Genomic DNA, 13,615 nt, shown 5'->3' on the forward strand with positions numbered 1-13,615 from the left:
CATATATGCTTCTCTCTGTTTTCCCTGGCCAGCACTATTGTATGGGCAGCAGCTTCCACTCTGGCTGCCAAGCCAGCATCCTGCGATGTTGACATCAGACCCACGGCAGTTCGGCAGCCTTTAAAGGCCACAGCCATTGATGTCTTAGTACACTGTTTTCCTTGGCATCATTGCTTTCGTGGCTCCTTGCTTTGCTCACCTCACCATTGCAGCACATGAAGATGAGGGGTAGGACTCACTGCTCTCGGGCAGGAATCAAGACATTGGCTGGTGCTACGATGCCAAGTCTCACTAGGAACACAGCACTGATGGCAGAAGGCAGGGTCAGTGAGTCAGCAAAGGACTTAGTGCTGGCAGCATGTGCAGCCCAGTCTCAAACCCACGGCTGCTGCTGGCCGTGCCCAGTCATTTGCTGTCTAGCATAGCTCTTGTACCATTTTGGTGCAGCTCGTTCCCGGCAATGAAAAAGACACCCTCTGTCTCAAAATCCAGACTTATTTATATGCCTCTGGTGCACCATTTTTTGACTAAAACTTCACACCTAGTCACGTCGCCCATAACAAGAGACTGATGTGGTGGAATTGCCCAACTTGCTATATGATTACCACTGTGTGGTGCAGTTTACTGCTGTGCCTCGCTATACTTGCCTCCATTTATCTACATGTCTGTTATTTGTGACTCACATATTAACACACTGGCCACTACTGGCTTTTGGCCACTAATGCGATAAGCTAATACCTCAATTTCAAAAATTATGAAGTGAGTTGCTGCAGTTAAATACAGGGCATACATGAAGTCTGGGAACACTTTCAGTTATTTATTGCAGAAGAACCAAACATTGTACAGATATCATACACGTCATTTTGAAGAGAGACCCTAAGAGGATTTTTTTTTCCTTCTTCTTGTTCTTCTTCTTCTGTATACTGCCACAGAGTAGTTTGGTAATTTTCTGATAATCAGCACTAGTTGCAAACATGGTGAGTTCAGGTGTGGAGCGAGCTTTCTGTGTGTTGGAGTCTGACAAAAACAAGTGTGCTACAGCTGTTCAATGGATGTTTGGAACCAAGTACGGTAAGAAGGCACCAAAAAGGAATGCCATTTACCACTGGCACAACAAATTTGTTACGATGACTTGTTTGTGCCCAGCAAAGAGAAGTGGACGTCCCGTATGAGTGAAGTGCGTGTGGAGTGTGTATGAGAGACATTCATAAGGAGTCCAAAGAAATGCATTGTGCATCCCGTGAACTCAAAATGGCTCCAATGACAGAGTGGAAAGTCCTGCGACAGAAGTTGTCTATGAAACCATTCAAATTGGAGCTAGTGCAGAAAAAATGATGATGACAAAGACAAGCGTTTTGAGTTTTGTTCACTGTTGCAACAACTGAATGAGGATGGGGATGGCATTGTTGATCGCATAATTTTTAGCAAAGAAGCCATTTCTCACACTAATGGGAAAGTGAAAAGGAATGGCTGTCGAATCTGGGATACAAAGCATCCACATGAATGCACTGAATCTGAGCATGAGTCCCCAAACGCAAATATTTTTTGTGCCTTGTCATGTCAAAAACTGTACAGGCAATTCTTTTCATTGAGAGCACTGTCACTGGATATTCCTACTTACACATGTTGCAGCAATGGATGATGCCTCAAATGCAACTGGACACTCTGTTCATCTTTCAGCAGGATGGGGCTCCACCTCATTTTCATCTTGAAGTTTGTGGGTACCTGAACATGGGAGCTGCCGTACTGCTGCATTGATGGATCGGCCCTACTACAGAAGGGGACAGCTGTTTCATGAAATGGCCTTCCCCATCAACAGATCTCACTTTGTGTGACTTTTTTTTTTCTGTGAGGACACATTAAAGATCTGGTGTATGTACCGACTCTACCATATGTGTGTGTGTGTGTGTGTGTGTGTGTGTGTGTGTGTGGGGGGGGGGGGGGGGGGGGGGGGGAAGAAAAGAAAAGAAAAGAAAAAAAAAAGAAAAGAAAAAAGCTTTCCGAGTTTCTCTTCAGAATGCAATATGTATGATGTTTGTACAATGTTTAGTTGTTGTGCAATAAATAATTGAAAGTGATCTCGGACTTTATGTACACACTGTACTGGATTATCTTAGAAAATACATAATATGAGAACTATTATTAAAAATTATTTAGAAGGTCAAAAGAAAATAACAAACAGAAGACTGTCATACAAGTCAACCCTTACGTGAAGACACACCATAGAGGATGACATGATATAATTTTAAGAACGTAAATCCTGAGTTCAAGGAACGTGATGTGTTAGTGACATCACATCATCACCGTTCTAATTTACGAAAATGAGCTATCAAGTTTTCCATAAACAGAATGGTCTGTACAAAGGTATAGATTTTCTATATCCTAAAGCTTTTTTTAAATTGATCCTAAATCTGGAAGAGTAAGGTGATTGTATAATATTGACCAGTCAAAAAGGATTATACCTCCTGGAGATAAAGATTAATATCATGAATATGCACTCTACAAATGTAGAAGGAAGAGGCTGTACTGTTGTTTGACATCAATAATTTACACTCTTGCAGTTGGAATTTAGGAATACACAGTTATATAAAGATATGAAGTCTCATAATGAATATTTATTTCCACCAAACATAAATTTCTCTACAAGAAATAGCCTGCATATAAAAATAAACATTAAAAAAACTTGAGTAGATTCACAATTGTATAGTATATGTACTATCACAAAAAACAGTGAGGAGAGAAGAAGCTATTAACACTGAACAAACTAATAAAGTAGTAATGACCTGCCAACAATACCATTACAGGAAAAGAAAACATAGTAGTACAGGGTGTGGCAGCATCCATAGTAGGATATTAAAAACACACCGTCAGGCAGTAACTGTAATTTATTTATTTATTACCTCTTATGTCAATTACTAGTTGAAGGTATGCCATTTACTAATGTGTAAATCATTGTCCATTGTGTGGATTACTTTTGGAATACGACTGCTGTCAAATGATGCCCCCTCTGCACAACACATTCATCTAGGCAGTGTTGGAAGTTTTCCGTAACTCGGCATAATGTATTCCCTGGGACACTGCGGATGACAGTTCTGATATGATACTTCAACTCAGGAATGGTGGCACAATGTGTTCAGAACACTTCTTGCTTTAGGTAGCCCCAAAGGAAAAAGTCTGCACATGAAAGGTCAGGTAAATGAGGCTGCCACGAAATGTCACAAAACGGGAAATTACTCTACCAGGAAATGTCTGTCGCAAGAAATCCATGCAAATTCTGGCCACCATTCCTGATTTGAAGAATCACATCAGAACTGCCTTCAGCAATGTCAGAGGGAATATGTTACGCCGAGTTATGTAAAGCTTCCAACGCCGCCTAGATGAATGTGTTGTGCAGAGGGGGCATCATTTGACACGAGTCATGAGTATAGGTTTAAGCATCAGTAAGTTGTTTCTGAAAGTATTTGTATGGAGTGTAGCCATGTATGGAAGTGAAACATGGACAATAAAAAGTTTGGACAAGAAGAGAATAAAAGGTTTCAAAATGTGGTGCTACAGAAGAATGCTGAAGATTATATGGATAGATCACATAACTAATGAGGAGGTATTGAACAGTATTGTGGAGAAGAGGAGTTTGTGGCACAACTTGACTAGAAGAAGGGATCGGTTGGTGGGACATGTTCTAAGGCATCAAGGGATCCCCAATTTAGTATTGGAGGGCAGTGTGAAGGGTAAAAATCGTAGAGGGAGATCAAGAGATGAATACACTAAGCTTATTCAGAAGGATTTAGGTTGCAGTAGGTACTGGGAGATGAAGAAGCTTGCACAGGATAGAGCAGCATGGAGAGCTGAATCAAACCAGTCTCAGGACTGAAGACCACAACAACAACATATTCAAAAAGTAATCCACGCAATGGACAATGACTTACACATTAGCAAATGGCATACCTTTAACTATTAATTGACATTATAGTTACTGCCTGATGGTGTGTTTTTAGTATCCTACTATGAACGCTGCTGTACCCTGTGTATATGGTAAGGAAAGTTCTGACTGAATGTAAATACTTTAGGGGTAAACTAGATGGCTCATTAAATAATAGAAGTGTTGAGTTGGTGACAAACAAACAAGAAAGAATGAAAACTTGCCAGCTTTCAAAGGTTCATTCTTTTTTGTGTGCCTTTCCATGATTTAGCACTTCTATTTGGTGAGTAGTCTCCTTTACTCCTAAAATATAATTATATCTATAGAGAGGGATCTATTTTTGTAATATGTGTGTGAAAATATGAAGATAGGTAAGACAACAGAACAATTTGATAATGTAACACTTCGGATGCAAGAATAAGCTGAGGGTTGAGTAAAAGGTAAATGGGTGATACAGCTTGTTAACCAAATAACAGTGGAATGCGTGGAGTATACAAAAGAATGAAAAAAAGTATACTCATGCATAGCAATAGTATAAAAAACTTTGCATGTAATGGAAAGGAGAGAAGGTAGATGGAAAAGATACCACACCTCTGCTTTAAAATAAAAAGTGTGAGAGTTGGTATGTAGAGAACATTTGTTATGTTTTGCAGGAGAAAGTGGTGCAAGGAAACTTGTCCTTAAAATGGTGGTAGTGAGCAATGATAATTACATGTCTGGTAGGTGTTCCCATAAGGTTTTAAGGTTTAAGATTAGTTGATACACTGTTTCATTGGTTTCAAAAACATCTTCAGAATGTAATTTGAGTTAAATAATGAAAAGATCTTCTGCCTCTGAGTGAGAATATGTGGTGTTTTGCACCACTCTTCTGTGGGTGAAGCAAAACATTTGTACCTCTTCGCTATCAGACAGATAATATTTTATAGCAGAAAATATCACAAAAAACTCTGTGTTGTTGTACATTTTTCATGTAAGTGGGGACTGACATGAGTCTTAAGGACATGATGGGTATCACAGTGTTGAAGCCACAACAATGTGAAAATACCTGCTCAGATGAGGTTATATAATGCCAGTGAATGAGGCAACTGCCCTAGAAGAGCATTGACCTTCCCAGAAGAAATATTAAGAGAACAATGTAATCAAATTTTGTGAAATAAAGGTGTCACCCACCGTGTATCGTTTCTACATACAATGAAAAGTATACATTGTAGACACTAAAAAATGAATAAAGCTTTCATTTAAAAAAGTTGTAGTGTAGAATGGACATAACCAAGGTGAAGGGGAATTATTGCAAGGAAGGTGCACACATCAATGATGAGATCCAGCATGATTCAAATAAGATACATAAAGCAAGCCTGATGACATCGCCAAATATACAGATACAGTCAGACCAAATAAAAAAAATTCTACAGTCTGAAGGACACTGAACTGTGATTGAAATGGAACTATCAACACAACTAGGTTTCAGCATACACATTTGTTGGCTTCAGCAACTGACAACCAAGATTTTTTTCCTTCAACCTAATTGAAACATGCGCTGTGCTCCACATCTATCAACAACAAACATGTCAACAAAAGGTAAATAGAGAAACTGGATGAATGGAATTCATGTTTTCTGGCATACAAAAGTCCAAATAAAGAGCATGCAAAACATAAGCAATTTTTATCTTCTGGCATGTAGATGACATCCGATTAAGGGGTGTTGAGAGTGAAGGAAGTGCCACCCACACAACATTCAGAAAACTGAACCATCATGTGTGCAAATGCAAACGGCCTGCTAGAGTGTGCCACCAAATGTGTTCTTTGTTTAGAGTCCTAAAATCAAACAAGAGAGCGACACAAAAATTGGACTGTGATGGTAGTGAGGATCGATCCTGAGCCAAAGTCTGAGTAGTCTTGTGCGCTATCATCTACTCTATGAATCTGTTTGTGCAATGGCCCGATTGGCTAACTACAATGATAATTAGCTCATAAATAGTGCACCACATCAAATTTTTTTTCTAAACAATTATTTCTCAACATAACCTACCCTCCAACACCTTTACATGTTTCTCAGACTGTTTCTGGATGCCCTGTATATCCCCCAAGATTTTCCAGTATTCATTAGGATATTTCTGGTTATCACTTTCTGTAATAATGATAATAAATACTCTACCTTGCATTCCTCCTTGATGTGCTTTGTGAATTCAGCATGGATCTTACTTAGTCTGTCAGGCAGTCTTCCTGAATTAGTGTCAATAAGATCCTGTAAACTGTATGTGTCCACATTATCAATGAAATGATTGTAATCCTTCAGTTGCCACAACAGTCGCTGTTCAGTTGCGTCTTTGCAAGAAATGAAGTACTTCTTCATAATCATTATGTCCTCCCTCATTTTCTGCAACAAAAATTTTAAAAAGTTTTAAATGTAGCTAGTATCAAGTTATGACAAACTTCATAGTGTCAGGCAGTGTTTGTGTACACATATAAAAATACTTAGAACATTGTGTAAAACTGGCTGCAAACAAAGGCTATGGCATTGTCTTAAGCAGTGTTGTATCACCTCAGTCACGTAACTGTGTGTCATAGACTGAGGCAAATTTCCAATCTGCCATCTTTTCACTGTTCTACTTTTCCAAATACATGCTGTGTGTTACCCATCTCTTTCAACATAACATTCTAAGCAGTTCATGTATTTTTTTCCCTTTTCCCATTTATTTTATATGTTTACATGCTGCATGATGCTAGTACTGTTACGTGATGGGAAATCTTTCTGCAAAACTGTACAATGAAAATAGGACTGTTTACCTATAGATTCTGACAGAATTTCACTGGGACAGGTATTTACATGGGAATTGTAATGGCCTTCTGACCAAATGTTTTGTTTGATTAACAACAGTTTATAACACCAGAGTACACACATAAATGAACAAGACACACACACACACACACACACACACACACACACACACACACACACACACACGTCTCCCACAGTTATATATAATAAAAGCTTCAAAGGGGGAGGGAGTGCTAAGAACATACAAAATTGCTTAACATAAGATAAATGTGTACATATCATTCATATGAAATAGGGCTTCAGCCTACACAGACTAACTTTATAAGGGTCACAGGAAAGAAAAAAACTGCACAACAATGCTACCTTATTGGAAAATACAATTACACACATCTACAGCCAACACATTCACCATACAGTGGACAGATATCACACAAACAACGCAATCTACAAGCCACAACAAGCTAACATGTAATTACCAACTGGTGATAAGATTACAAAACTCATATTTCTATGAGACAATTACACACACCACAGTCTCATACCATTTCAGTGCATTACAAATACAATACAATCAGAGCATATGACACCCTTGCTATTCCTTTTTAAGTGCCATTGAAGCACTGCTCTACCAATATAGGCAAAAAACATGGTCCCACTGTGTTTTGACAATTCAAATTCTTCTTGCACACAAATGCCAGGACAAAAGCAGTTGCAGGTACACTCGATGGTGGAAATCACTCTTACTCTGCTCATCATAAAAAAACTTACTTTCACAATTTCTCCCTGGCTCCCAGCTACTATATTTTCTGGACATAAGGTGCAAACACCGTCTGCTGCCCCAGCAAATGATGTGTGCATGATAGCTGACCACACTCCGTCATGACTGCTGCAGTACCACTGCTCTGCCACCTCCACCAGCCTCTCCGGCTCCATGCCACTTTACTGCTTCTCTAAGGTATGTCATTTTGCTAATGTAAACCCACCCCACTCACTGCAGCACCCTCGGGTGATGACTGTACCAAAGCCCTTTACCAGCCATGCTGTTAAAGACAAGCACAGTCAACATGCCATTTCAGGCCCAACCTTGAATCCAAGGTTAGTACACTGCTCCCGCACCAGCATCTGGCACTGGATCAAGTTCATGTGGCCACTTCTACTGCATAATGCAGCCAACCTACAGCTGACTGCCCAGGCTCTGTTGCTTGGTGACTGTCCCATAGAGTCAACAACTATGGAATGTAAGAGCCGGCAGAACACCCTTCTTGGCCTGTATCGTACGCAGAGTCTCATCCGTTGCTGCCGCCCACAGACCCTGCGCTGGTTTCAGGATATTCCTGCTTTTGCATCATACCACCAAACTGTCAATCACTGTGACACTCGACGTTGGGCTGCCTCAACCTACATGCAGATACCAACACCCACTCTTGAGACTTAAGTGCGTGAACCACGCTGGCATGACCAGCTGGGCAGGCACGTTCAAACATGCTGTGAAATTTCAATTTCAATGCACAAGACACAAATGAGAAGATGTGAATGTTACCACTTATGACTGTTATTGTTCCAGACTTCAGCTATGTCATCAGTGGTGAAGGCAATGTGTATCTGCAGACTGTGAAAACAGTGACTTATATACTGTGTGTCCTGGATAGCCAACTTTCAAGCAGGCACATAGCGAGACTCTTTCAGTGATACTTACTAATCAGATTCTTCTCGATGTCTTTATTGCAGATTAGAATAGTTGCCATTTACATCAAATAAAACACCACATTCCCATAAGGCAATGTTTCCAATTAACTTACTTTTTCACATCTAATTTTCCCTTAAATAGGAAAATAAAAATTAACCTCAAAGAGTGGTGAGAAATTAGTAATTTTTACCACACATTTTTAATAGAAATCTATGTGTATTTGCTTCAATTCTTATAGTGAAATATCAACTCCGTGGCTCAAGAGATAATCAGTGGGCTTAATTTAAAGTGACTTGTTCTTTGTACTGTAAAACATTGCACCAGCTAAAATGCAGCCCCTGTTCTTGAACACAGAATGAGTTGGTTGACATTCATAAGCAGATGGAAATTGCCCTGAATACTGTCAAATGACTGGTGAATCAGTGTGTTCGGAGAGCTCTTGAGAGTCATGTACCTGCAGGAAGTATGGAATCTGTCATTACTTGCCCACTTTACTGCAAGTGGTGTTTCAACAATACAGATAGGAGTCCTGTAGAGGATGAATGGTGACCAGGGAGGACTCAGGGTGTTGTACCAATCCCCCTAACCAACAAGCTAGGGACGCTGTCTTCCAATAGAACTAAAACTGAGCCAATGGGACTCACTTCACCTGTTTTAAGGACACCTGTTTTGTCTGGCATCAAGAGAAGGCAAACACAAAAGGGTAGGGTCTATTAATCACTGGCAGTTCAAATGTATGGTGAATGATGGCATCTGTTAGGGAAATGGCAGCAAGGGTTAGAGAGGCTGAACGAAATGTGCTTTTCTGTCAAGAGAGTAATTCATGAAGCTTTCAATGAATACCACAGCAGACTACTGGCAAATGATCTCTCACAAAACCTAAAGAAATTTTGGTCGCATGTAAAGGTTGTTAACAGCACCAAAGTTTATGTCCAGTCACTAGCAAATGAGACAGGAACTGACATTGAGGGTAGCAAAGCAAAAGCTGAAATGCTTAACTTTGTTTTCAAATTTTCCTTTGCAAAGGAATACCTCTAATAATTGCCCCAATTTAATCCTTGTACCACTGAAAAGATGCTTGAAATACGTAGTTTCAGGATGCTGAGAAATGGCTGAAATCTTTAAAACTGAATAAATCTCGAGGGCCCAATGGAATCTCTAACAAATTCTATACTGAATTTGGGGGAAAGTTAGAAAAGGGTCTAACTATAATCTATCATTGATCCCTCAAACAAAAAACTGTGCCAAGTTCAAGGAAAAAGGTCACACCAGTCTACAAGAAGGGTACTGGAAGTGATCCACAAAATTACCATCCAATATCGTAGACATTGATTTATTGTCTAATTTTACAACATATTTGAACTCAACCATAATGAAGTATATCAAACAGGATGACCTCCTCCATGACAACCAGCATGGATTCTGAAAATATTGATCTTGTGAAGCCCAACTCCCACTTTTCTCACGTAACATACTGAAAAAATCGGATCAAGGCACTCAGATACAGTATTTCTCGAGTTAAAAAAGCATTTGACACAGTACCACACCTACACTTATTGTAAAAAGTACGATTATATGGGGTATCAAGTGAAATTTAGGACTGGATTGAGGAATTTTTAGTAGCAAGGATGCAGCATGTTGTCTCGCATGAAAAGTCATCGTCAGATGCAAAAGTTACTTGGGGTGTGCTCCAGAGAAGTGTGTTGGGACCCTTGCTGCTCTTGCTGTATATCAATGACCTTGCAGGCAATAACAGCAACCTTTGGGTTTTTGCAGGCGATGCAGTTATCTATAGTGAACTTCTGCCCTAAAGAAGTTGAGTAATTATTCAGCAAGATCTTGATACGTTCAAAGTGGTGCAAAGATCGGGAACTTACTTTAAACATTCAAAACTGTAAAACTGTGCACTAGTATCCTATGGCTATCATATCAATGAGTCACTGCTGGAATTAGCCAATTCATACAAATACCTGGGTGTAACACATTGTAGGAATATGAAATGAAATGATCATGTCATCTCAGTTATGGGTAAAGCAGGTGGTAGACTTTGGTTTATTGGTAGGATACTGGTCTATAAAGGAGACTGCTTACAAATCACTTGTGTGATTGTTCTGGAATATGGCTCAAGTGTGTGGGACCTGCACCAAGTAGGACTAACACGGGATATTGAACAAAGACAGAGAAGGGCAACACGAATGGTCACAGGTTTGTTTGACTTGTGAGGGAGTGCCACAGGGATACTGAAGAAACTGAACTGGCAGACTCTTTAACATAGACGTAAACTATCCTGAAAAAATCTAAGAAATTTTCAAGAACTGGCTTTAAATGATGACTCTAGGAATATACGACACCCCCTACATATCTCTCATATAGGGATTGTGATGATAGGATTAGAATACTTACAGCACGCACAGAGGCATTCAAAGAATCATTCTTCTTGTGCTCGATAAATAAATGGAATGTAAAGAAACCCTAATAATTGATACAAGGGGACATACTCTCTGCCATGCACTTTATGGTGGTTTGCGGAGTGTAGATGTAGAAGTAGAAGATAAGGCTCCATCCTTCTAAGGGGGACTCCATAAACACTATAACAGTTTAGTGTACCAAGTGGAATTTTGTGATCCATACAATCAAAGGCTTTTAAAAAATCGCTATATATAACAACAGGCTAATTTTTCCTGTCTAGTTCAGGACTTCATTTGTAAGGTTTCCTGTGACTTTCTTGGTCAATGATCCTTTACAAACATCAAACTGAGAGGCAGTTAATAAGTCTTGTAGAATATTCTTGCCATGGGCCACTTAACTGGAAACTTTTTAGAAGTCTATAAGTAGGGGAAACTGATATATTTAGTTATCTCCACTTTTATATACACGATTAGTACAGTACATTAAGTCTGCAAGGAAATATACCCCGTGTCATTGGCTGCTTTCAGAAACAGCTTATGGCTATCCTAGCAACTTTGCATAAGATTTTGAGACTCTCCTAAAAAACACCATCATAGTCACAAGAATTACCACACTTTAGTAATCTAATGATTTTTTTAATCTCTTCAGAAGTTTTACATCTGAAACTAATATATGTTGATGGTGTATGCAGTGAGTGCAAAGTAAATGTAATGCATTTTTATTGGATTGTTCACTAGTACACGTGTTTGCTACCATTGTAAGGAAGAAATCATTTAATTTGATGGCTCTTGATTTCTATTAGTCATTATTTCTGTCACAGCTATTTTCTCAGAATTCAGTTGCATTTGCATTGCAATTTTGTTTTTTGTTCCATCTTCTTTTTTTACCTATGACTGTTTTATTATTTCTGCTTAGTGTATTAGTTTCAACTCTTTGATAGAAGACTGTAGGATTTTACAATCCTGTTGGCAACATAGTTTCAGCTTTTCACCACATCTTGTCCCCTAGATGAGGTAGTGTACACTCTTCTTGCTACAAGATACCCTAGTCCCAGGAGACATCCATGCCTTGGTCCTCCTTTGTTTAATTTTACCATTCTTTGTTTTAGGGCATAACAAGAGTCAAAGTTCTATAAGAACATGTTTAAGAAAGAGTTATATGTTTCATCTATACTTTTGCTTTATAGATATTTCCATAGCGTCCTTCTCATGACACCATGATCGAATCATTGTTTACAATTCAATAAAATAGGATTTTTCTTCTTTTTTCTTAGCCTAACTCATCATCACATTTTGTTTCGAGAATGAGATTTTCACTCTGCAGCCAAGTGTGCGCTGATATGAAACTTCCTGGCAAATGAAAACTGTGTGCCCGACTGAGACTCGAACTCAGGACCTTTGCCTTTCGCGGGCAAGTGCTCTACCAACTGAGCTACCGAAGCACGACTCACGCCCGGTACCCACAGCTTCTGTAAAGTTTGGAAGGTAGGAGATGAGGTACTGGCAGAAGTAAAGCTGTGGGTACCGGGCGTGAGTCGTGCTTCGGTACCTCAGTTGGTAGAGCACTTGCCCGCGAAAGGCAAAGGTCCCGAGTTCGAGTCTCGGTCGGGCACGCAGTTTTAATCTGCCAGGAAGTTTCATCACATTTTGTTATTAACAACTGACCATGACGGTCAGACAAACCATTGACTATTGTTTTTACATCTAAATCACTGAAGGTAGTTGGGTCTGACAGCAACAGATACTGCTTGATATCCTTCATCCTTTTGCAAGAACTTTACTTTGGGTAATTATTCAAAACTGGACACAAAAACTTTAGGTCTCGTTGATCAGAATTATTTGGCACAAAATCAACATTAAAGTCCCTACAAACAATGATTCATCAGTTAAATAAACAGGCCTTACTAAAACTGCATCTGGCTGCTTTATAAAGGTTAAGATACTGACAGTACTACTACCTTTTGTGTTTCCTGATCTACTACTGTGACACAGTATTCAAAGAGCACTTCAACATAATAATCATTGACCTGACTAACATGACATATGCTGTTGTTGTGGTCTTCAGTCCAGAGACTGGTTTGATGCAGCTCTCCATGCTACTCTATCCTGTGAAAGGTTCTTTATCTCTCAGTACCTACTGCAGCCTACATCCTTCTGAATGTTTAGTGTACTCATCTCTTGGTCTCCCTCTACGATTTTTACCCTCCACACTACCCTGCAATACTAAATTGGTGATCCCTTGATGCTTCATAATACGCCCTACTAACTGATCCCTTCCTCTAGTCAAGATGTGCCACAAATTTCTCTTCTTTCCAATTCCATTCAATACCTCCTCATTAGTTAAGTGATCTACCCATCTTAACTTCAGCATTCTTCTGTAGCACCACATTTCGAAAGCTTCTATTCTCTTCTCGTCTAAACTATTTATTGTCCACATTTCACTTCCATACATGGCTACACTCCATACAAATACTTTCAGAAACAACTTACTGATGCTTAAACCTATACTCGATGTTAACAAATTTCTGTTTTTCAGAAACGCTTTCCTTTCCATTGCTAATCTACATTTTATATGTCTCTACTTCGACCATCATCAGTTATTTTCCTTCCCAAATAGCAAATCTCATTTACTACTTTAAGCTTCTCATTTCCTAATCTAATTCATGCAGTATCACCCGACTTAATTCGACTACATTCCATTATCCTCGTTTTACTTTTGTTGATGTTCATCTTATACCCTCCTCTCAAGATACTGTCCATTCCGTTCAGCTGCTCTTCCAAGTCCTTTACTGTCTGTGACAGAATTACAATGTCATCGGCGA

The 13,615-nt window shown here is 39.3% G+C and overlaps 1 protein-coding gene across 3 annotated transcripts in view; it reads right to left on the reverse strand.

Moving 5' to 3' along the window:
- Positions 1–13,615, reverse strand: part of LOC126267467 (differentially expressed in FDCP 8 homolog A) — a 76,115-nt gene that overhangs the window by 21,733 nt on the left and 40,767 nt on the right. For all 3 annotated transcript variants that reach the window (XM_049972760.1, XM_049972741.1, XM_049972751.1), the window contains one exon: positions 6,075–6,296. In XM_049972760.1, coding sequence (XP_049828717.1) covers positions 6,075–6,296 — 222 coding nt within the window. The remainder of the gene's footprint in view (positions 1–6,074; positions 6,297–13,615) is intronic.

Source organism: Schistocerca gregaria, chromosome 1 (assembly GCF_023897955.1).
Source record: "Schistocerca gregaria isolate iqSchGreg1 chromosome 1, iqSchGreg1.2, whole genome shotgun sequence".
Taxonomy (NCBI): Eukaryota; Metazoa; Arthropoda; class Insecta; order Orthoptera; family Acrididae; genus Schistocerca; species Schistocerca gregaria.